Here is a 24,510-nt window from a genome sequence, read left to right as displayed (position 1 = left end):
GGAGGGTTAGGATCTTGAACACGTGCCATTCCCTCTTGAAACAGTGGAGTGGGGGCGAAGCACAATAGCATACCCTAAAGGCCCTGTTTTCAAAAAAAAAAAAATTCTAATGGAAAAAATTCTAAAAAAAAACTAGCTACTTGCAATGTGTTATTTTCAACGAATAAAAGTGAGATTTGATAGGGAAAAGCAGTAAGCATTCATCCGACGGGCGTCATAGTGAGTCGCCAATGTACATAGACATTATTACCTTTGGAATGTCCGGTGTGAGGAGATAAGAAGAGACGACTAATGTGGGATTGGGTCTCAATGTATTAAGTTGGAGTGTGTTTTTCCTCATCTTCTTACTGTTGTTGATGTGTTTTTCGTCCCTCTATGCCTGCTTTTTTCCATGGAGATTAAGGGTATGGTCCCAAAGTTGACTACTTGAATGAACATATAGCATACCCTAAAGGGGCGAAGCACAATAGCATACCCTAATAGATGACATGAATCTATTAAATTCTTAATAGATGCCGCAATGGATAAAGAATTAAAGAGAAATGCTCACTGAATATGATGAAACCATTATGGGCGGAGTCCATGCATGGTGCATCTATAATGGCACACAAAAATGTTATATTAAATGAATAATAAAATGGAGTTTTTATATGATGCCCGACCGTGAGATTTTCAAGGGCAGGGTGTCAAAACCATGCCCACTTGATTTTCCATTTGGTCAAACCACCTTTTTGACTTCCCACTTAGATGAAAAATCATGTGGGCAGGGTTTTGACACCCTGCCCTTGAAAATCTCACAGTCGGGCATCATATAAAAACTCAATAAAATGCACCTCGGCAAGTTGGACCAATGGAAGCACTCTTGTAGGTATTTTTTCTTTGGTGCCCTTCAGTTTAACATTCTTCTTATAATTATAAGTGCAGAATCATTAAGCTATCTTTGGGATCAATAACTGTGATCAATTCTAGTATTCCATGGGATCCACACCACCAAAGTAGATTATTTATTGTTTTACGCTTACATTTTCCGTGCTATTATAAACACGATGGAATAATTATTCCACTTCAGTGACGTGGATCCATTGGGGGCGCACTTGCTGCCGGTGTTTGCAAGGACACCCTTCAATTTAGCATTCCTCTAATCATGAAGTGTGATACTAAGTAAATGAAACTGTTTTCTCGATAGTCGCACTCATCTCTTGGGTTGTTACTCTTTTCAACTACCTATCATCTGATCGGGCGACCCATATTAAAACAAAAGTGTACGAACGGCATCGATGGATGGGATTTGTCCCAAAAAGAGCCTATAAGTTTGGGGGAGGACTATGAGTCTTTTGTGAGTACGCGACTTTTCCACATCTTCTCCCATCCAATGGGCCTCATGGTGGGTGAGTCAATAATGTACATAAATGATAGCGGTTGAACATTCATGTCATGGGCCTCATAGAGATTAATTGGGCCAAAGTACATAGATTTTATTAAGCTTCTATGCCGTGTGTTCATGGGAGTTGAAATATTGTCTCCTTCTATGCCGTGGGTTGATGGGAGTTGAGATAAACTTTTGACATCTATTCCCGTATAGGGACTTGCTAGGCCATTTAGCGGAGAGCCATTTTGCGGCTGGCTTTTGCATGTGAGAACTGCCACATCATAAGATACATTAAATGCAGGAGACAAAATCTTCCAAGAAGTGACCATGCGGCCCGCTGTTCCCGGCTTCACGCATGCAAACGCAAAAACTTCCGCGAAATTGCCTATCAAGTCCCTCCCATAAAACATAATCCGAACTTATATTTTTCCACGAACATCCATCACCGTTATCTTTTCTTCTGCATCATTGAAGCAATAAATCCCTTAAATTACGTGATTTTACACTATATCATTATTTATTTAGGCAATTGATATTACCACTACCATGTTTTCATAATTACACTAACTCACTTCTCTTTTCTCTATCAATTGGCTTGTGACTGCTTTTTGGGACTTGTAATAACTTTGACAGCGGGTTAAATAATAAAAGACAGGATGACTTAGTGCAATTATAAAAACATGGGGTGCAAATATAAGTGACCCTTATTTATTTACAGTCGCGAAGCTACATGTAGCATACGGGGGCAGCTGCCCCTGTTGAGTTGGGCCAAACTCCTTAATAAGCCAAACTCAATTGGGCCTAGCCTTACGTATAAGCTGCCCCCTTATGTATAAATCCTGGCTCCGCCACTGTTTATTTATATGATTCCTCACCCAAAGGAGCAAAGAGCAGAAGGTCATTTTCACGGAGCATAGCTGGAGTAAATAGATGAAATGTTCCACGGTCCAAATCTGTTTCGACCCGCAAATAGCCCATTCGATGGGTCTCATGGTGAGTGAGTCAATGTACACAAAAGGCAGCGGTTGAACATTCATGCCATTGGCCTCATTGTGATTGGCAAAAGTAGATTGATATTATTGATTTTGGCGTGCCCAGTGGTAGGATATTACACGAGACGACTAATTCGTCTCCGTGGGAGGACATAAGAAAAGACGACTAATGTGGGAGTGGGTCCTCAATGTATTAAGTTGGAGTGTGTTTTTCCTCATCTTCTTATTGTTATTGATGTGTTTTTCGTCCCTCTATGCCTACTTTACATCTCTCCGTGGGCCATTATAGTGCTAACTTATAATCAACACATCTTATTGAAACAATCGACATATTTAACTAGCTAGGTGATATATTCGACCCCTTTTCTTACTTGGGACAGCCCTCATGTGTATTTACAACTACCTTTTTACATTAGAGGAGGCGGTCCCGATTAAGAAAAAAGGGTGAATATATCATTTCCCTCTCACTATAGTCTATTTGGAAGGCCCCCTCACTCATTACTTTTCTTCTACATAGGTGACGCCTCCAAGGTAGAGAGAACGAGGGCGCATATCTTGCATAAGAATTGCTCTCGTTTCATTTATTTCCAAACCATATGGCTTTTCTAAGGCAACGGAGAAAGACACATAGGGAGTCGATTTAAGATATTTGGGGGTCGATTTATCACTGGCCTAAAAAAAAAAACTAACTACTTGCAATGTGTTATTTTCAACGGATAAAAGTGAGATTTGACAGGGAAAAGCAGTAGCATTCATCCGACGGGCGTCATAGTGAGTCGCCAATGTCCATAGACATTATTACCTTTGGAATGTCCGGTGTGAGGAGATAAAAAGAGACGACTAATGTGGGAGTGGGTCCTCAATGTATTAAGTTGGAGTGTTTTTTTCCTCGTCTTCTTATTGTTATTGATCTGTTTTTCGTCCCTCTATGCCTACTTTACATCTCTCCGTGGGCCATTATAGTGCTAACTTATAATCAACACATCTTATTGAAACAATCGACATATTTAACTAGCTAGGTGATATATTCGACCCCTTTTCTTACTTGGGACAGCCCTCATGTGTATTTACAACTACCTTTTTACATTAGAGGAGGCGGTCCCGATTAAGAAAAAAGGGTGAATATATCATTTCCCTCTCACTATAGTCTATTTGGAAGGCCCCCTCACTCATTACTTTTCTTCTACATGGGTGACGCCTCCAAGGTAGAGAGATCGAGGGCGCATATCTTGCATAAGAATTGCTCTCGTTTCATTTATTTCCAAACCATATGGCTTTTCTAAGGCAACGGAGAAAGACACATAGGGAGTCGATTTAAGATATTTGGGGGTCGATTTATCACTGGCCTAAAAAAAAACTAGCTACTTGCAATGTGTTATTTTCAACGAATAAAAGTGAGATTTGACAGGGAAAAGCAGTAGCATTCATCCGACGGGCGTCATAGTGTTGGAAAAAATTGATTATGGATCTGATCTATGGTTTATTGGAACCCAAAAAATCTGCAACTTGAAATGAAAAAACTCCTTCTGTTTGGAAATCAGAAATAAATTAAAACTTATCTGTTTGGTTGAAAAACCCCTTTGGAAATCGGATTGAAAAGTATAAGGCTGAGTCGTGCCACTGGTCACTCTCCTTAAGAATCGTATCCGCCCCCTACCGGTGCAACCGGGATTTGCGAACCGACGCTCCAAGATAAAACAACCGAAATTGGCCCCAGTCCACGTGCACTCGCTGACTGGTCCACCCAGAATCACCAATGGAACTGTGCTCAGAATGAATGGAACGAAGGAGGAAGAAGAACAGAACAGAAAGTGCAAAAACGTCTGTGTAATTTTCTGTGTTGAAAACAATCTGTCTCGTTCCCTTTTATAGACCAGAAAGTGTCTGTTGGGGAGAGTCACCATTAAAACACACCCTTAAAGGCCAGTAACGTTTTTTCTCCCAACAGTCATTTTTGTGACCGTTGAGATTTTAAACGGTTCTTTGCAATTAAGGTAGTGTGTCCATATCAAAACCAAAGGGTAAAAATTAAAACGGTTTTTTGCAATAAAATAACCTTTAAACCCAAACCCGGACCTCGGACCACGGGCCACTGCCACGGCCGGGCGAGGCGAGGCGCGCCCGCGTGTGTGTTTTTTACACATGGGCTTGTGCTCTTCTAAAAGCCCAAGACCCAACAAATTCTAAAGCCCCTTGAAGGCTCAAGCCTTTCTTCAATTCTCCATCTTATATGGATGAGAAAAATTCTCTCAAGCTCCTATGTGGGACTATTTGTTTTGCCTTGGTTTAGAGAGCACAAAGTTCACACACACATCAAGGTCTTGGGTTCAAGTCCCCATTCATGCAATTGATTCTAGTTTTCAAAGAAAGAGGGGGAGAACTTTAATTTGAATCTTCCCTCCAAATTTTAAACACAAAACAAAAGCATCTTTGACTTTTCTATTTAAGTTATTTGAAATTGTCCAACAATCCCCCACAAGATTCAAAATACAGTTACAGTTTTGAAAACGGAAGTATATCTGAGCACATTAGAATAATAGAGCGGGTTCATACCGGTGTCTTTTGGACTTCAACCGATATTTAGGATAAACAGATTACGTTACCGAGTTCGGGTAGAGTTAGACTCCTTCAACCTTTCCTCGTAAGTGTAACCGACTAACCTGTCATCCACACCCTACCATCGATTCCTTGGTGATTCAATCACAGTTTTGAAACATTTTGGCCTTGTTCCCCTCTTGGTTCTCATGAATGTTCTAGAGAATTACTCGTTAAATTCTCATAGGAGACGGCCTTACTTCCACATTCACTTAGGTCAGTCATCAAGTATGCACTGCAAGTAACATACTACCCAATATAGGTAATGAAGTAATTAAGAGCCTATAACTCATCCTTTCTCATTTGCAGTGAACACTATCTTCCAACATTTTGCACCTAGGAGTAGGGGGTGATAGTGTTAACAAACCATCCGGTGACTTGTTAGTACCCATTGAACCAAATTCCAGGGATCTCCTTTCACATTGGTTGGGTGTCCATCACTAATGGTTCATGCCACGAGCTTTAACCACATTCCTTGCGATGCCTCATAAACCACCTTGTTTATCTGTGGCTTTGTCAGAGGATCTGCCTGATTCCTCTCTGACCTTACAAAGTCGAGTGCTATTGTTCCCTCACTCAAGTATTGCTTTACCAAATTATGCCTCAGGCGAATATGCCTTCTTTTGCCATTATAGGTCTTATTTTTTGCCTTGGCTAAAGCAACTTGGCAGTCACAGTGTAGAAACACCGAGGGAACTGGCCTTGGCCATAAAGGCACATCTGCCATAAAATTCCTGAGCCATTCGGCTTCAGCTCCTGCTAGAGCTAAGGCTATAAATTCCGCTTCCATAGTGGAACTTGTACTACATGTTTGTTTAACCGATTTCCAAGAAATCGCACCATCACCAAGGGTGAATACATATCCACTGGTAGACATTGAATCTCTTGAATCAGATATCCAATTCGCATCATTATAGCCTTCTAAGACAGCAGGAAACCCCCTAAAATGCAGTCCAAAGTTCATTGTACCTTTTAAGTACCTCAACAACCTAGTCAAAGTCCGCCAGTGTTCATGTCCTGGTCTATGTGTGTGTTGACTGAGTTTTTCAACTGCTAGTGCAATGTCAGGTCTAGTACAGTTCATTAAATATGACACTGAACCTATAATACTTGAGTATTCCTTTTGGGATACCAACTCACCTTTGTTTTTCTTTAGGTGAACCTGACAATCTAAAGGTGTCTTTGCAGGTGAACTATCATATTGTCCAAACTTCTTAAGAATGTTTTTCACATAGTGAGACTGAGACAATATTATTTTATTTTATTTTCTAATGATTTTTATTCCTAGAATTATATCAGCTTCACCCATATCTTTGGTTTCAAAGTTTGACATTAAAAATCTCTTAGTAGATTTAACTATGTCCAAACTAGTACCCATAATCAGTATATCATCTACATATACACACAAAATTACACCTTCATCACCATTAAACTTACTATAAACACATTTATTAGATTCATTTATCTTATAGCCATTTGTAATTAAGACACTATCAAATTTGTCATTCCACTGTTTAGGTGCTTGTTTTAAGCCATACAGTGACTTAATTAATTTACAAACTTTATTTTCATGTCCAGTTACAATGAATCCTTCAGGTTGTTTAATGTAGATTCATCTAAATCTCCATTTAAGAAAGCTGTTTTTACATCCATTTGATGTATTACCAATTTATGAATAGAAGCTATAGCTAATAATATTATAATGGTGGACAACCTAGCAACAGGAGAATAAATATCAAAGTAGTCTATATCATTTTTCTGTCTAAAGCCTTTAGCTACTAGCCTTGCTTTAAACTTATCAATTATCCCATCAGGTCTTAGCTTCTTTTTAAATATCCACTTGCTATCTAGTGCTTTAGTTCCAGGAGGAAGGTCCACTAGTTCCCAAGTGTGATTTTCTATTATGGAGTCTAGTTCACTTTTTATAGCTTCTTTCCAGAATACAGCATCTGGAGAAGTTACAGCTTCAGTATAAGTTACAGGATCTTTATCTATTAGATAGGTGAACATCCCATCTCCTAGATTTGTTTCTTTCCTTTGTCTTTTACTTCTTCTGAGTTCTTGAAACTCAGGGTCCAATTCCTTTTCAGTTTCAGTTTGATTTCTTGAAACATTACTAGGTTCTTTAGGAATTACTTTCTTCATAGGGAAGTGATGTTCAAAGAACTCAACATCCCTAGATTCAATAATAGTGTTATATTCTAGGATATTTTCAACTGATTTCAAAACCAAAAATCTATAGGCAGTACTATTTTGAGCATATCCTATGAATACACAGTCACAAGTTTTAGGTCATAGTTTTCTTTTCTTAAGTTCAAGTATTCCAACCTTAGCCAAGCAACCCCAAACTCTTAAGTGAGATAAACTAGGCATCTTGTTATGCCATAAATCATATGGTATTTGACCCTTCTTCTTTGGAGGTATCCTGTTATATATATAACATGCCGACAGAAGTGCTTCCCCCCACAAGTTTAAGGGTAAACCAGAACTTATTAACATAGCATTGAACATATCCTTTAAGGTTCTGTTCATCCGTTCTGCTATACCATTTGATTCAGGTTGGTATGGGGCTGTGGTTTTATGGATAATAACATTATCATCACAGAACTTAGTTATAGAGTATTATGTTCCTCTATCTGTTCTAAGTCTTTTAATTCTTTTATCTAACTGATTTTCGACTTCATTTTTATATTTGATAAAGGCTTCTTCAGCCTCATCTTTAGATCTAAGAAGGTATACTTTAGTGTACCTAGAGTAGTCATCTATAAAGGTTACATAGTACCTTTTACCTCCTCTAGATTCAAGATTTCTAAAGTCAGCTAGATCACTATGAATTAGCTCTAATAATTCAGTTTTTCTTTCAACACTAAAGTGAGGTTTCTTAGTGAATTTTGCTTCAACACAAATTTCACATTTTTCTTTACTAGGCTCAATCTTTTCATTTATTAAACCTAAGTTGCAAAGTCTTTTAATATAAGGTGCACTTCTATGACCTAGTCTACCATGCCATATATCAAAAGATTCAACTATGTAAGCAGAAGAAGATGGTTTTTCATTCATAATTTCAAGTACATTCAGTACAAACAAACCATTGGCATTATAGCCCTTTCCTACAAATACATTACTTTTACTAAGGATCGCCTTGTTTGCTTCAAAAGTGAGCTTCAGTCCATTTTTGTTGAGGAGCGCGCCAGACACCAGGTTCCGCCGTATATCCGGCACATACAACACTTCTTGCAATGCAAGTATCTTTCCTGAAGTTAACTTCAGAAGGACCTTGCCTTTGCCCATGACTTTCGAGGTCTGTGAGTTGCCCATATAAACCTGATCTCCTCCATCAATTGTAGTGAAGTTGTAGAAGGAACTTCGGTCTCCACATATGTGCTTGGTAGCACCTGTATACAGCACCCACTCTTTTGAATTTTCCACCAAGTTCACCTCACTCACAACTGCTGCAATCATATCTGCCTCAGTTAGATTAACCTTAGCACTGGATGAACCAGTTCGGTGTCGACAATCCTTCTTGTAGTGTCCGGGTTTCCCACATTCAAAACAGACTCCTTTCTTCTTAGGTCCAGATTTCTTGAAGTTCTTATACTTCTTCGGTTTCAGATTCTTAGATCCATCATTCTTGGTTTCAACAATGTTTGCCCTAGAGGTGTACTCTTTGGCCTTTAGTTGCTTATCCTTAAGTCTGTTTTTCTCTTCAATTTTAACCCGAACAACCACTTGGTCTAAGGTCCATTCTTTTGTCTTGTGTTTCATTCCGATTTTAAAATCTTTCCAAGACAAAGGCAATTTCTCAATGAGAGAACCAGCCACGAATGTATCAGGTAATTTCATACATTCCTTAGCTAATTCACCAATAATAAACTGATACTCATCTATTTGGGCAGAAATAGGTTTCACATCTTCCATAGTAAAGTCTAAAAAATTTCCTATCACATATTTTCTATTTCCAGCATCCTCTAATTCATATTTAGTTACTATGGCATTCCAAAGATCAGCAACATGCTCATAGGAATAATATATATTATAAAGTTCATTAGACAAACCATTCAACAAATGATTTTTGCAGATATAATTTGCATTATCCCAATCAGCAGTTTCTTCATTTGGTTTTGGTTAGGTAAGGACAAAAGCAACACCAATTTGTTGCAAAGCAAACAAGATCTGTTGTTTCCACCTTTTGTAATTCAAACTAGTTAGTCGTTCGATTTTTGAAAAATCAGGAACAGTATTGAGAATTCTGTTCCCAACAGGTGTTCGAACGACAGAATTTGGATTGGAATTCTCACCAGAGATGGGAAGAACAGAAATTGGGTTTTGATTATCAGAAGCCATAAGATCAGATCTGTTTGAATTCGATTCTTAAGACTGTTGGAAAAAATTGATTATGGATCTGATCTATGGTTTATTGGAACCCAAAAAATCTGCAACTTGAAATGAAAAAACTCTTTCTGTTTGGAAATCAGAAATAAATTAGAACTTATCTGTTTGGTTGAAAAACCCCTTTGGAAATCGGATTGAAAAGTATAAGGCTGAGTCGTGCCACTGGTCATTCTCCTTAAGAATCGTATCCGCCCCCTACGGGTGCAACCGGGATTTGTGAACCGACGCTCCAAGATAAAACAATCGAAATTGGCCCCAGTCCACGTGCACTCGCTGACTGGTCCACCCAGAATCACCAATGGAACTGTGCTCAGAATGAACGGAAGGAAGGAGGAAGAAGAACAGAACAGAAAGTGCAAAAACATCTGTGTAATTTTCTGTGTTGAAAACAATCTGTCTCGTTCCCTTTTATAGACCAGAAAGTGTCTGTTGGGGAGAGTCACCATTAAAACACACCCGTAAAGGCCAGTAACGTTTTTTCTCCCAACAGTCATTTTTGTGACCATTGAGATTTTAAACGGTTCTTTGCAATTAAGGTAGTGTGTCCATATCAAAACCAAAGGGTAAAAATTAAAACGGTTTTTTGCAATAAAATAACCTTTAAAGCCAAAACCAATCTTGATCGGGTTTGGTTCTGGGGTTTGGGGTTCGGTTCACGTGGGTTCAGGGTCCAGGGTTCCAGAACCGAACCCGATCAAGATTTTGGTTCCAAAAGTCAACAAATTTACATTCATCTTCAATTCGGTTTTGGGTCCCAGGACCCAAACCTAGAACTGAACTGAAAACCAACTGTCCCAAAATTTTGGACCCAGAACCAAACCACATATTTTCAGAGCTGAACTGAACCAAACCGAACCGTTCGGTTCTTCGGGTTGGACCTGAACCGTGTCCACCCCTACTCTCCAATCATAGATACACTGGAGCGGGCTGTCCCAAGTAGGTGGAAATATTTTATAGGGAGTAGAAGAACATTTGTCCCCATGTGGGTGGAAATATTTTATATGTGGGCACAGATATTTCCACCTACATGTGGACACATATAAAACCTTATAAATGTAAATTCTTTAATTAAATAGAGAAAAGTGTCTCTAGTCGGTCTCAATTAAATTTCTCTAGATTATAAAGATTTTATATGTGTCCGTATGTAGGTGGATTAAAAAAAAAAAAGGTACATCGGAGCTCGTACCGTTTGATGATCCAAGCCGTTCATTTGTTGGGACTTCAGTTAGATAGGGTATGCCTCAAAATCATTTGTATAAGATGATCTTAACCCTCCGATCTATAGGGTTTTTATAAAGTACTGTCCCTCTACAGATAGAGGATTAGAATCATCCTATGTTGCATGTTATTTTACACATCTTTCAATGAGCAATAGGACCAGAAGGTACAAAACCATGTGGGTTGCCTTATGATGGTCTACAAAGATCAATGGTCTAAATTAAACATACATGTCCCCATGTGGGACCCAAGACTTGATCTCGACGGTGACTAAGCCCAATCCGGCACTTACTTCTATCATTCCTCCTATATGAAACACTGACCTTTATATACAATATAACTTTGTAGGTGTAGAGACTCAACCCATTTACACATGAAATTGCATCAGTTGAGACAATTCAATTGTGTGGAATGGCTTCGGAAAAGGTGGCGTTCGAGCAGAGAACTTTCCAGAGATGTGTTGCATGGTTGGCCGAGTTTGTGGATTTGCATTTATACACGAGAGTGCCATTGATACTGCGAGAACAACTTCATTTCCAACTTGGTCTTCGGGATTTGGGAGCCGTGGGTCCAACACATCCTTTAGCCGTAGATTCTGGCCAACTTCAGATGATGATGACAAGGAGGAGATGATATCTCCAGGGTGCCTTCCCATTATGACTTCAAGTGCCTTCCCATATACATCGCATTTCTCGGTCACTCTCATTGTGTAAGCAAGCTCTGCCAAAAAATCCCCTTGACTAAAGTCTCTTAGTAAGAATACTCAAAATTTTAGATACTTACTAGTCAAGTAAATTTTCCACCAATTTTAAGGTGGTTTTTTGTTTTGGTTGTGGAAGAATTAGGCCCTGTTTGTCATGGATTTTGAGAACCGATTGTGAGCCCAAAACTGCAATTGAACTCGAATATACGTTTAATTGTGAGTCCAATAATCGGTTTTCGATTCACAATTGGTTTTCAAAATTCAAGGCAAACAGGGCCTTAGGATATTGCATCTGTTAGGTGGGGCCAATCACATCAACGGTCTCAAAAGTATTTTGACCTTAGGTGGGTGTGAGCCAATAACATAAAAACCAAATAAGATGTAATTTTCTAAACAATTATATTAAGACAATAAATTAGGCACAATATGTGAGGAACTAACCTGGAGCAACATATCCGTAAGTGCCTGCAAGTTCTGTCCAATTTGATGAATCAGGCATTAGAAGTCTAGCAGTACCAAAATCAGAGACATGAGCCTCAAATTCTGAATCCAATAAAACATTTTTGCTAGAGATATCTCGATGAACTATTGGGAGGTCGCAATCATGGTGCATGTATGATAAAGAATGGGCCACGGCTTTAATAATATTCACCCTCTTCAACCAATCCAACTCCAATGCCCCTTTCTTACTGCTTAGGATATTAGCCACATTTCCACTTTCAATATACTCATAAACTAGAAACATACATTGACGATGGGTACAAAACCCGTAAAGCTTGACAATGTTGCGGTGACGAATTTCTGTTAATGCCCGTAGCTCATTTATGAAACTTCTCTGATCAATTTGCTGGCCATCTTCCAATTTGTGAAGTTTTTTTACAGCTACTACTTGCCCGGTTGGCAAAGATGCTTTGTAAACTCTCCCATATCCGCCCTCCCCAATGCAATATTTGTCATCAAAGTCCTCGGTCGCATCGATTATATCTTCATAAGAAATACACCCATCCCAATTCCATATCGAAAATAGATCTTTATTCATTTCATTTCTCCGTCCCTCTGCATTTCTCTCTTCCTCTGCATTTCTTGTTCTGTGGCGAAAAATGAAAATAATTCCAAAAACTAAAAGTAGAAGGAATACAGGGCTCAAAAGAGAAAGAATGATCAATGCGGTAACTTTGTGTCTCCTTTTTGTTTCACCACTATTTATCGGTGGGGAATTGCACGATTGCAAACCTTGCGCTTTGCCGCATAGTCCTATGTTGCCCACAAATGTCCCTTGTTGAAAGGCTTTGCTGTTAGGAAGACTACCCACCAAACTATTGTATGATAAATCAATCAATGTCAAGCTGAGCATATCTTCCAAAGAAGATGGAATTGAACCAGTTAGCATATTGTAGGAAATATTTAAGATTTCCAACATGTGTAATTTTCCTAGTTGGGGTGATATTTCTCCTGTAAGCAAGTTACAACTAAGATCTAGCATAATTTGTAGCTCTGCTAGATTGCCTATTTGAAATGGAATGCTTCCATTCAAATGATTTTTGCTTAATTTCAAAGAATGCAATTTCGAGCAATCTTCTAGTTGTTCTAGTATCGATCCACCTAGATTGTTTGCTGATAGGTCAAGGATCTCTAAATTGGACAATTTTCCGATTTCAGATGGTATCCGACCCGAAAGTTGGTTACCATTTAAAATCAACTTAAATAAAGCTGTCAAGCTCCCCACTTCCTTTGGAATCTCTCCAACCAAATGGTTCAAAGAAAGGTCAAGTTGTTCAATTTGAATCATCTGTCCAAATTCTGGTGGTATTTTACCAGTAATGAAGTTCTCAGAGACCCTTAAACTTGTTAAATTTTCACACCCAACCCAACTTGGAGAGAGTTCGCCATAAAATTGGTAGTAGCTCAAATCAATGTATGTAAGATTTGGATATACTCCAAAATCTTCGGACATATTTCCGGTGAGATAGTTTCCTTCGAGCCTAACTCTGGTTAAGCCAGTGCAGTTTCTCAAGCTTTTTGGGATGGGACCTGTAAATTGGTTATTTTGTATCCCAATTACTTTAAGCGATCCACCTTGGCAAATTTGCTGTGGCAAATATCCCGAGAGGTTGTTGTCTCCCAGTTGGAGTGAGACCAAATTTATCAGACTTGGCATTTCTTGAGGAAGTGAACCCGAAAGCTTATTTTCAAATAGGCGTAGATCAGTTAGCTCTTTAAGATCAGCTAAAGAAGGGGGAATTGGACCTGTTAGAAGGTTTAAGGACATGTACAAATGCACCATATTTTTAAGATTTCCTATTTCTTTAGGGATGGGGCCAGAGAGCTTATTACTGAAGAGTTTCAAGATGGAAAGCTTAGTCAAGTTTCCTAATGCGGAAGGGATGGAACCTGTTAGAATGTTATCGGACATTGCCATATCAGCCATATTTTTCAAATATCCTATTTCTTCAGGGATGGGGCCAGAGAGATTATTGTTGTTGAGGTACAACGTGACAAGGTTGGTCAAGTTTCCTATTGCGGAAGGAATGGAACCTGTTAGAATGTTGAGGGACATTTTCATATCAGCCATATTTTTCAAATATCCTATTTCTTCAGGGATGGGGCCAGTGAGATTATTGTTGTAGAGGTACAGCGTGACAAGGTTGGTCAAATTTCCTATTGCGGAAGGAATGGAACCTGTTAGAATGTTATGGGACATTTCCATATCAGCCATATTTTTCAAATATCCTATTTCTTCAGGGATGGGGCCAGAGAGATTATTTCTGTAGAGGTACAACGTGACAAGGTTGGTCAAGTTTCCTATTGCGGAAGGAATGGACCCTGTTAGAATGTTATCGGACATTTTTAGATCAGCCATATTTTTCAAATATCCTATTTCTTCAGGGATGGGGCCGGAGAGATTATTGATTTGAAGGTGCAACGTGACAAGGTTGGTCAAGTTTCCTATTGTGGAAGGAATGAAGCCTGTTAGAATGTTATAGGACATTTCCATATCAGCCATATTTTTCAAATATCCTATTTCTTCAGGGATGGGGCCAGAGAGATTATTGTTGTTGAGGTACAACGTGACAAGGTTGGTCAAGTTTCCTATTCCGGAAGGAATGGAACCTGTTAGAATGTTATGGGACATTTTCATATCAGCCATATTTTTCAAATATCCTATTTCTTCAGGGATGGGGCCAGTGAGATTATTGTTGTAGAGGTACAGCGTGACAAGGTTGGTCAAATTTCCTATTGCGGAAGGAATGGAACCTGTTAGAATGTTATGGGACATTTCCATATCAGCCATATTTTTCAAATATCCTATTTCTTCAGGGATGGGGCCAGAGAGATTATTTCTGTAGAGGTACAACGTGACAAGGTTGGTCAAGTTTCCTATTGCGGAAGGAATGGAACCTGTTAGAATGTTATCGGACATTTTTAGATCAGCCATATTTTTCAAATATCCTATTTCCTCAGGGATGGGGCCAGAGAGATTATTGATTTGAAAGTACAACGTGACAAGGTTGGTCAAGTTTCCTATTGTGGAAGGAATGGAGCCTGTTAGAATGTTATAGGACATTTCCATATCAGCCATATTTTTCAAATATCCTATTTCTTTAGGGATGGGGCCTGAGAGGCTATTTTTACCGAGGTACAAATGAGTAACGTTGGTCAAGTTTCCTATTGTGGAAGGAATGGAACCCGTTAGAATGTTATAGGAGATGGCCAGTTGAACCATATTTTTCAAATATCCTATTTCTTCAGGGATGGTGCCAGAGAGATTATTGTTGTAGAGGTACAACGTGACAAGGTTAGACAAGTTTCCTAATGTGGAAGGAATTGTTCCAGAGAGTGCGTTGTTGCTAAGATCAAGATGGGCGAGTTTTGGAAAGGAAGAGAATTTGAAGTTATAGAGCTTACCTTGCAAACCTACACTTGTTAGGTTTATTCGAGTGACACTTCCTTCGTGGTTACATGCTATTCCCCTCCAATTGCATGGGCTTTTATTGGTGGCATTGTGAAGCGACCATGAATTGAGAGGAGCTTGGTTAAGGAGGCTAGCTTTCCAGCCGAGGAGAGCCTCTGCTTCTACTGAATTTGCCGTTGTTGAACGGCAAGAAAGCATGAGAAAGCAGAAAAGTAAAGAGAAGAGGGAGAGAGATTTCTCAAAGGCCATGGTTGTTGGTGGTGTTTGAGTTTTTTGGCTCATGTTGGATGTAAATTTATAGTGAAAAAGTCATGTGTCCTTCTATGTGGTGAGTTGAGGGGAATAATTGTGTAGCACATCTATTCTTGTAGCAGACAATTAATGTGGCCCCACTCGTATTTTTCTAAGCGTGTAAGAACCGTAGTCTTTTCTTCTTCTTGATCATTCACCACATAAACTTATCTTATTAGCTCACGCTGTGTTTTACCGTGAAGAGGTTGAGGACACATGTATGATCCTAGCCGTTTAATTTTAGGGACAAGTGGTTGAAAGATCGGGACGCCATTCCATGGAGGTCTGCAGATGTTCTAAAGGAGATTCTTGACATACGGCATGTCTCGCTCCGTTCCAAGAAATAGAGAGCTGAGTCATCACTTCCCTAAATTCCAAGTTTCTCTCAACAAAGCGACAGTGAGCCTACGTGGCTGCTCTCACATGCAACAACCACCCACAAAATGCCTTCATGCAATGGACCCTAGCAAATCCCTTTCTATTATTTTGTGATGACAAATAATAGAAATTTTCTATTATTTATACTCAGAGTGCCCCTCAACGTCCCATATTTGTAAAAAAGTACAGTGAAACCCACTTCATAGGACTAATCCAAACCATTCATTTGTTGGGCCACAATGTAAATAGGCTATATCCCATAGATCGTCTCCATAGGATGATTCTAACCATCCGATCAATCCCTCTATAGATCAGAGGGTTAGGATCAACCTATGGATATGATTTTTCAGGCACAAGCCCTGTTGCATGATCCTAGCCGTTTAATTTTTTGGCCTAGGCTATGTCTCTGTAGATTTCTATAATGTAATGTAACAATGAAGAGAATGACGTGAGCTCTGTCGGTGGGGCCTTGATAGATGAGCAGAGATCCAAGGAGTGAACAGTAGGAGCCCTGTTTGTATTTGCTTGGGTGAGGATTTGGAATCATTCTATCGGTCTAATTAGTGGGGCCACCTCACTCATACTTTTCCTATGCATGATTACTTTCTTTCTGCCGTGGTCTACAAGGAAGAGTGATCGAGGACTCATATCTTACAAACGAATGGCTCTTGTTTCATTTATTTCCAAACCACATGACTTTTCTAAGGCCCAATGGAGAAAATGGACAAAAAACTAGCTAGTTGACAGGTGTTTTTTCTTTGCTGAAAAGTGACAATTGAAAGAGGAAAGAAGTGTGATTACTCACATCCCAGTGATATCTTAGCCATCTGTATATGAACTCTGAAATCTCCGACTTTGATCTGAACTTAGACTTTGAATTTGTTTTATTGAACCTTTAATTCAGAACCATATTTGATATGCACTTATAACTGTTTCTGCCTAATGAATCAGCTAAGATCTTTGAACTTAGTTTTGACTTTGACTACCTGACCCTATTGAATACTGTCATGTTAGATAAAGGACATGGCCCCAAGGTTGACGACTTAAATGATCATAGATGGGACCTACTTGATAATTCCTCATCAGATATGTACATTTTACGATGCGCACAAATGGATGTACATTTAAAAAAAAATTAGATGGGCCTACCTTTTCAAAGATCTAAATAAGTGAAATGATATATTCCTCTCTTTTCTTTCCAGAGCCACCCCCTTTTAGTGTAAAAAGAGTAGTCATAAGTACACTAGAGTGGGGTGGCTCGAGGAAGAAAAGGGGTTGAATATACCATTTCACCTAAACAATTTAGTTGTTAAGCGGGATCACATTGTGTGTGTGTGTGTGTGAGAGAGAGAGAGAGAGAGAGAGAGAGAGAGAGAGAGAGGGAGTAATTTTATTATTTTAAAAACTTTAATGATGAAAAGGAGCAAACTAATTTTGTTATTTTAAGAAATTCGGTAGAAGCGCAAATGTTGGTATTTTGGGCCCAAATTACCGAAATTCCGGTAATATCGGCTGAAATTGTTAAAAGAAATGCAAAATTAATATTTTAATAATTTTATCAGCAATTTCGCCGAAATTTCGACCGAAATTTAGTAAATTTCAGTTTTGAAATGTTTCAGTTTCGGTCCTAACTAGAATCTGAAATTTCGGCCGAAATTTAAAACCTTGGAAACAACCAATGTTTATATGCTGTTGTACATTGGATCCTCATTCCTCGTTTTGGAAACATCTAAACATACACTCAGGTGAGTTCGCAAACATTTAATAATGAAATCCCGATCGTTTATTTATTGGGCTACCACAAGGACAGACCATTTCCTCACATCCCAGTGATATCCTAGCCATCCTATTATTATAACTTGTCCTAAAATTTATCTCCATTGGATGATCTAAACTTCCCATCTCTGTAGATTTCAATTATAACCCTTACATATCTGAGCTTAAACAATCGACATATCTAGCTAGGGAAGTGATATATTCACCCCCTTTTCTTACTTAGGACAGCCGTCCCTGGTGTACTTATGAGTACCCTTTTACACTAGAGGGGAATGTCCCAAGTACGTAAAGGGGCAAATATATTATTTACTTCTAACCATTAGTCTATTTGGAGTGCCCCCTCATTACTTTTCATCTAGATCATTACTTTTCTTCTACATGGTTTCGTCACTGCCGTGGTCTACAAGGAAGAGGGATTGAGGACTCATATCTTACATACGAACGGCTCTTGTTTCATTTATTTCCATACCACATGTTGTTTTCTACTTGTAATAGTGAGATTTGAAAGGAGAAAGTAGTGTGATGATTTACAGATTTGAGGTAAAAATGTTTGTGCTCAGTAGCATCCATCGGAAGGGCCTCATAGTGACTGTTGGGCCCACAGGGGAGAGACCCCACCCCAACCCACGCGGCCCCACCATTTCCGAACCACTCATTTCCTTCCAACTCCTAGAAATCAACATCATCTCCACCCAAGAATCTACCACTTGGAGATGCTAGTTTATCATGAAAAAATATTCATGGTGCCCTTAATAACAAGACTGAGAAATTGAATTCAATCAAATTTACTTAATTAGAGAAAGAAACTCTTTATGTGGGAGAAAAACCCTGGGAGATAGGTGGGAAAAAAAAAGTCCTAGAAGTATCCTGGTAAAAGAAACACTACCTTCTAGGTTGCATGCTATTCCCGTCCAATAGCATGGGCTTTTAGTGGTTGCATTGTGAAGCCACCATGAATTGAGAGGACCTTGGCTCAGGAGGCTGGCTTTCCAAATGAGGAGAGCCTCTGCTTCTACTGATTTTGCCTTAGAATTATTAGATTCCAAGAGCACATTAGCGCATAAACAAATTGCGTTTGAAGAAAGTGGTGTAAATGGAGAAAATTGCTCTCAGTGGTCATTTAAAAAAAAGATAAAGAAAAAAGCAAATGACAATGATAAATCGAACCCCATATATCTAAAATCGACCCCATATAAGGCAGTGCTTAGAGAGAGATAGAGAAAGAGGGGAGAGAGACGGGGATCGATTTAAGATATTAGGGGGTCGATTTACCACTGCCCAAAAGCAAATGGGTGAGACATGGAGGCACCTTTCGTTTTCTTTTGCTTACCTTTACCTCTTCCATCCGGTGCTCCTTTTTTCTTACCTTCCTTTCGTCCGTGTTTTTTAAGATTTTACCACTTAAATTTGGAAAGTCCCTGAAAATATCAATCTAAGTTCGTTTTTTAAATTATCAAGGATAAAGGTTTGTGGTATTGGATAAAAAGATTCTATTACCCTCTTCTATGACAGAGATCTTCCCTCCTCCCTCCTCCCTCCTCCCTGAAGTAGTAATAATAATAATAATGGGTAAAATCCAGAAAATTCAAGAAAATTCCCATAAATATTAGAAAATTCAAAAGGCATTCGGAAAAATCTAGAAAGAAATTCCGGGTGCAAAAAGACTATTTTTATGGGATTTTGAGACAATTTTGAAAGGATGTAAATGTAACATTTTCAATTTCTCAAGAGTTTTATGTAATTATATTTTTTTCCCAAAATTTTTCTCGAGAGTTTTTCGTGCTAGTCAGTGTAAGTTGTATGTTCCAATGAAGAATTTTTACATAAGAGTGTGCATGGCAATACCAAAAATCCGCTTATGTTCTAATGAAGAAACTCTGCCCAAAAGAGTGCATAGCAGTGTCAGAAATCCACTACTCCCGATTAGTTATTCATATGGATAGTCAGTTTGAGCCATTCTGGGGGAAAATTAGGAAACAACTCGTTTAGGTAGCATAAAAACAGAAAAAAAAAAGAATTAATTGCCTAGTAGGTAAAAAGAATTAAAGGAATAAGGCTGGGGACTGGACCTTAAAGCTGGAATCAATCGGCTCTCAAAATCCACAACAAATAGGGCCTTAGGATATTGTATCTCTAATGTGGCGCCAATCACATCAATGGTCAGTTTTCCAACTTGAATAGCTCAAGTTCTTTAGACTTTTAGGATTTTCCAATTCCTTTAAGTTTCAAATTTAACAAAGCAACTAAGCATACAAAGAAAGCGAACAATTACTCTAAACATGCAAAAGAACAAGACAAACAATCTACGATGCAAATTCTAAATATACAAATGAAGTAACTAAACATATGATAAAACAACTAAACATACGAGATCACGCAAGAAGAATTAACTAAACATGCAACTACGAACAATGCAAAAGATGAGCTTTGGAAAGGGAAGGAAAGAGGCAGAAGATCCTTCGGTGAGTGAGCCCAATAACATAAAAACCAAACAAGAAGTAATTTTCTAAACAACTATGTTTCAATAATAAAGCAGGAACAATATATGAGGAACTATCCTGGAGCAACATATCCATGAGTGCCCGCAAGTTCTGTCCAATTGGATGAATCGGGCATTAGAAGTCTTGCAGTACCAAAATCAGAGACACGAGCCTCAAATTCTGAATCCAATAAAACATTTTTGCTAGAGATATCTAGATGAACTATTGGTGGAGCGCAATCATGGTGCATGTATGATAAGGAATGTGCCACAACTTTTATAATATTCACCCTCTTCACCCAATCCAACTCCATTGGACCTTCCTCACTGCTTAGGATATTAGCCAAATTTCCTCTTTCTATATACTCATAAACCAGAAACATACATCGACGATGGGAACAAAACCCGTGAAGCTTGACAATGTTACGATTACGGATTTCTGTTAATGTGCGTACCTCATTTATGAAACTTCTCTGATCAATTTGGTCACCATCTTCCAATTTGTGAAGTTTCTTTATAGCGACTACTTGACCTGTTGGAAGAGATGCTTTTTAAACTTTACCATATCCTCCCTTCCCAATACAATATTTGTCGTCAAAGTATTCTGTTGCATCGACGATATCTACATACATAAGAAATACACCCATCCCAATTCCATATTGAAAATAGATCTATATTCATTTCATTTCTCTCTTCCTTTGCATTTCCCCTTCTCTGGCGGAAAATGACAGAAATGCAAAAAACTAGAAATAGAATAAACAGTCCACTCAAAAGAAGAAGAATGATCGATATGATAGCTTTGTCTCTCTTTTTATGTTCAAAAGAAGAAGAATGATCGATATGATAGCTTTGTCTTTCTTTTTATGTTCACCATTATTTATTGACGTGGAACTGAATGGTTGCAAACCTTGAGCTTTGCCGCATAAACCCTTGTTGCCAACAAATGTCCCTTGTTGGAAAGGCTTGTTGTAAGGAAGACTACCGACCAAATTATTGTATGATAAATCAATGGATGTCAAGCTGACCATATCTGTTAGAGAAGATGCCAGTAAGCTTATTGTGGGAAATATTTAAGATTTCCAACATGTGTAATTTTCCTAGTTGGGGCGATATTTCTCCTGTAAGCAAGTTACAACTAAGATCTAATACATTTTGTAGGTCTACTAGATTGCCGATTTGAAATGGAATGCTTCCATTCAAATGATTTCTATTCAATTTCAAATATTGCAATTTTGAGCAGTCTCCTAGTTGTTCTAGTATTGATCCACTCAGATTGTTTTCTGATCGGTCAAGTATCTCCAAATTGGACAGCTTCCCAATTTCTAGTGGTACTCGACCAGAAAGTTGGTTACCATTTAAAATCAGGTCAAATAAAGATTTCAAGCTCCCAAATTCCTTCGGAATCTCTCCTACCAAATGGTTAGAGGAAAGGTTGAGCACTCTTAGTTGAATCAAATTTCCAAATTTTGGTGGTATTTTACAAGCAATCAAGTTCCCTGAGATCTTTAAACTTGTCAACATTTGACACTCGGCCCAACTTGGAGAGAGTTCACCAGACAACCGGCCAGAGAGCTTATTACTGAAGAGGTGCAAGCTGGAGAGCTTAGTCAAGTTTCCTAATGTGGAAGGAATGGAACCTGTTAGAATGTTAGAGGACATGTCAAGTTCAACCATGTTTTTCAAATCACCAATTTCTCTAGGGATGGGGCCGGAGAGTCTATTGTTGTAGAGCTACAAGCGGGAAAGGCTGGTCAAGTTTCCTAATGTGGAAGGAATGGAACCTGTTAGAATGTTAGAGGAAATGTCAAGTTCAACCATTTTTTTCAAATAACCAATTTCTTTAGGGATGGGGCCAGAGAGACTACTGTTATAGAGGGACAAGTGAGAAAGGCTCCTCAAGTTTCCTAATGTGGAAGGAATGAAACCTGTTAGAATGTTAGAATACATGTCCAATTCAACCATATTTTTCAAATCACCAATTTCTTTAGGGATGGGGCCAGAGAGACTATTGTTGTAGAGGTACAAGCGGGAAAGGATGGTCAAGTTTCCTAATGTGGAAGGAATGGAACCTGTAAGAATGTTAGAGGACATGACCAACTCAACCATATTTGTCAAATCTCCAATTTCTTCAGGGATGGGGCTATAGAGCTTATTGTTGTAGAGGTACAACATGACAAGGTTGGCCAAGTTTCCTAATGTGGAAGGAATGGAACCTGTTAGAATGTTAGAGTACATGCCCAACTCAACCATATTTTTCAAACCTCCAATTTCTTTGTGTGTTGTAGTTGATCTTAAACGGACCAACCTGAGCATGAAGCAATGTCATCATAAAGTGGATGAGGAAACCTTATGAAATCTCCATATCCATTTTCTTCAATTAGAAGGCTGCGTCGTTCATTTTCATTATGTGCTCCCATAACTCAGGCGATCACATTTCATGGTGATCATCCTAAACATTAGGGTGTTTGCCAGTGCTTTAGATGATCCTCTAAAGTGTCCCTCCTCTACTAGCAGAAACTCCTTGGTAGTGAATTCCCTATCGTTCTTGGAATCAGGAATCCGGCCACGGATGGAGGAAAAAATGTGCTCTTCATGATCATTAAGCACATGCGGTTGGATCTTTCCCATTTTTTTTTATAAAGGGCCTTGACCGAGAGTGTACTTTTAGTCGTAGGCTTTGGCGGCTCGTCTTGTCATAGAGCATAGTAAAAAACCAAACACCCTAACACAATGTGGATATGATACTCCCGCTTAACAAAATTGGTCCACTTAGGTTTTCTATATCAGACATGTATCTTTAGATAAAACTAGGGTTCAACGTTGTAGAAACAAATATGGGTTCGCAATTAAGCTCAAATTCTTTAACACTATACAAGTCCATAAAGTGTTTATCAGTTTAATCCACACAATAAATCAATCTAACATTTAGGGAAATCAGTCAGATTGCCCAGAACCATAGAGAACACGAGTGTGAACTGGATGAGTCACCAAGTGTGCTGTCATGGGCCGTCCATTGGGCCAGGCCACGGCGCACAGTTGGTTTATTCTCCAATAATCACATCACCATGGTTCTGGCGAGAAACCAGGTGTGCCACCATGGGCTGTCCTTTGGGCCAGGCCATGGTACACAGTTGGTGAGACCAATTAGCGTCAAACAACACAAGTTCAGGGCGAACATCACCTTTGGGCAGAAGTGGCCCTGATTTGGATTGCCCAATCCTAACCTTCTCATTCCACCAATTTCCATAAAACACCTGTCATCCGTTGCGCAAGTGGTGTCCTGTACAAATGGATGCAACCTTAGAGTGGTTTCTTTAATGTTCAACAACATCACAGACATGGTACAATTTAAACCACTTAACATCAAGTGATTCCATTCTTCCCAAAATAGAATCATGAGTTTTCCATTATCATAGAAGGTGACAATTTTATTGTGATCTTAATTAGCCAGGACAACAAAGTCGAAACAAACAAATATTATGTCATAAGCAAGGAAAACCATGAATTACAGCAATCCTCACAATCGGAGTGGCTAACAAACTTTTAATGAAGTTTGGGTCAATCGGTTATTCCAAATAGAGAGACTTTCTCTTTGATCTTGGGCGATTAAACCTTAGAGAAAAATAACCTTTCTTGGTTTCTTTAATTTTCAATAAATAAAGAGTTAAAGAAACTTACTAGACGCTCTACAATGTGTTAGGATAGAAACAATTAAAACCCCTTTGATTCTCCTTGCTTCACAGTCTATCCGGCTATGGGAACCGGGTTCTCCTTCCCTTTTGTTGTGGATCACTAAGAAAAGAGAAACACAATAATAACCGTGTGCGAGCAGAGACCTAGGAGGCTATATTTATAGATATCTTGGAAAGGAATTTGCTCTCCATCAAGCTTCCTTCCGAAAACACAAAATCCCCTCCTTTTTCATTTCATACCTTATCTTGATAAGCCATAAGAGTGTTTTAATCTCTTACAACAAGTAAGTCTTTGAGTTACATTAGAATACCAAGGTAGCCTTAGATCCTTGCCGTTGATTTCCACCAAGGCCACCCATGGTTGGGATTTAATCCTAACAGTCAAGACCTATTCGATCACATGCCATACCTTTTGGGGAGAGATCCCCTCCTTTCATTGGACAGACAGAATTTCCTGGCCTTTACAGATAATTTGAAATCTCAGATGGACACTCCCTATAAATGTAAGTTTCTCTAGATTATATAGGTTTTTATGTGTCCGCATGTTGGTGCAAATATTTAAAAAAAAAATACATTGGAGCTAGCATGGCTCCATGACCTAAACCGTTCATTTGTTTCGCCTTGACATGGATAGGGCATGCTTCAATAATCATATCCATAAGATGAACTTAACTCTTGGATCAATTGAGGTTTTTATACTGTCACTCTATAG

At 38.8% G+C, this 24,510-nt stretch overlaps 1 protein-coding gene and 1 pseudogene across 1 annotated transcript; both read right to left on the bottom strand.

Annotated features, from left to right (window-relative positions):
- Positions 1 to 6,534: 6,534 nt before the first annotated feature.
- LOC143891285 (uncharacterized) lies at positions 6,535 to 8,874 on the bottom strand. The gene is made up of 2 exons (XM_077395899.1): positions 7,959 to 8,874; positions 6,535 to 6,905 (listed from the first exon to the last, which is right to left on the bottom strand). Exons 1-2 carry the CDS (start codon positions 8,872 to 8,874, stop codon positions 6,535 to 6,537), a joined length of 1,287 nt encoding a protein of 428 aa, XP_077252014.1.
- A 1,670-nt stretch (positions 8,875 to 10,544) lies between these two features.
- On the bottom strand, positions 10,545 to 23,281 carry LOC143890167 (uncharacterized; annotated as a pseudogene).
- Positions 23,282 to 24,510: the final 1,229 nt, after the last annotated feature.

This window comes from Tasmannia lanceolata, unplaced genomic scaffold (assembly GCF_043159265.1).
Source record: "Tasmannia lanceolata isolate RefF3 unplaced genomic scaffold, GAP_Taslan_0.1 ptg000013l, whole genome shotgun sequence".
NCBI classification, from domain to species: Eukaryota; Viridiplantae; Streptophyta; class Magnoliopsida; order Canellales; family Winteraceae; genus Tasmannia; species Tasmannia lanceolata.
The sequence above is the reverse complement of the archived record's forward strand: the minus strand, read 5'-3'. Positions and strand labels throughout refer to the sequence as shown.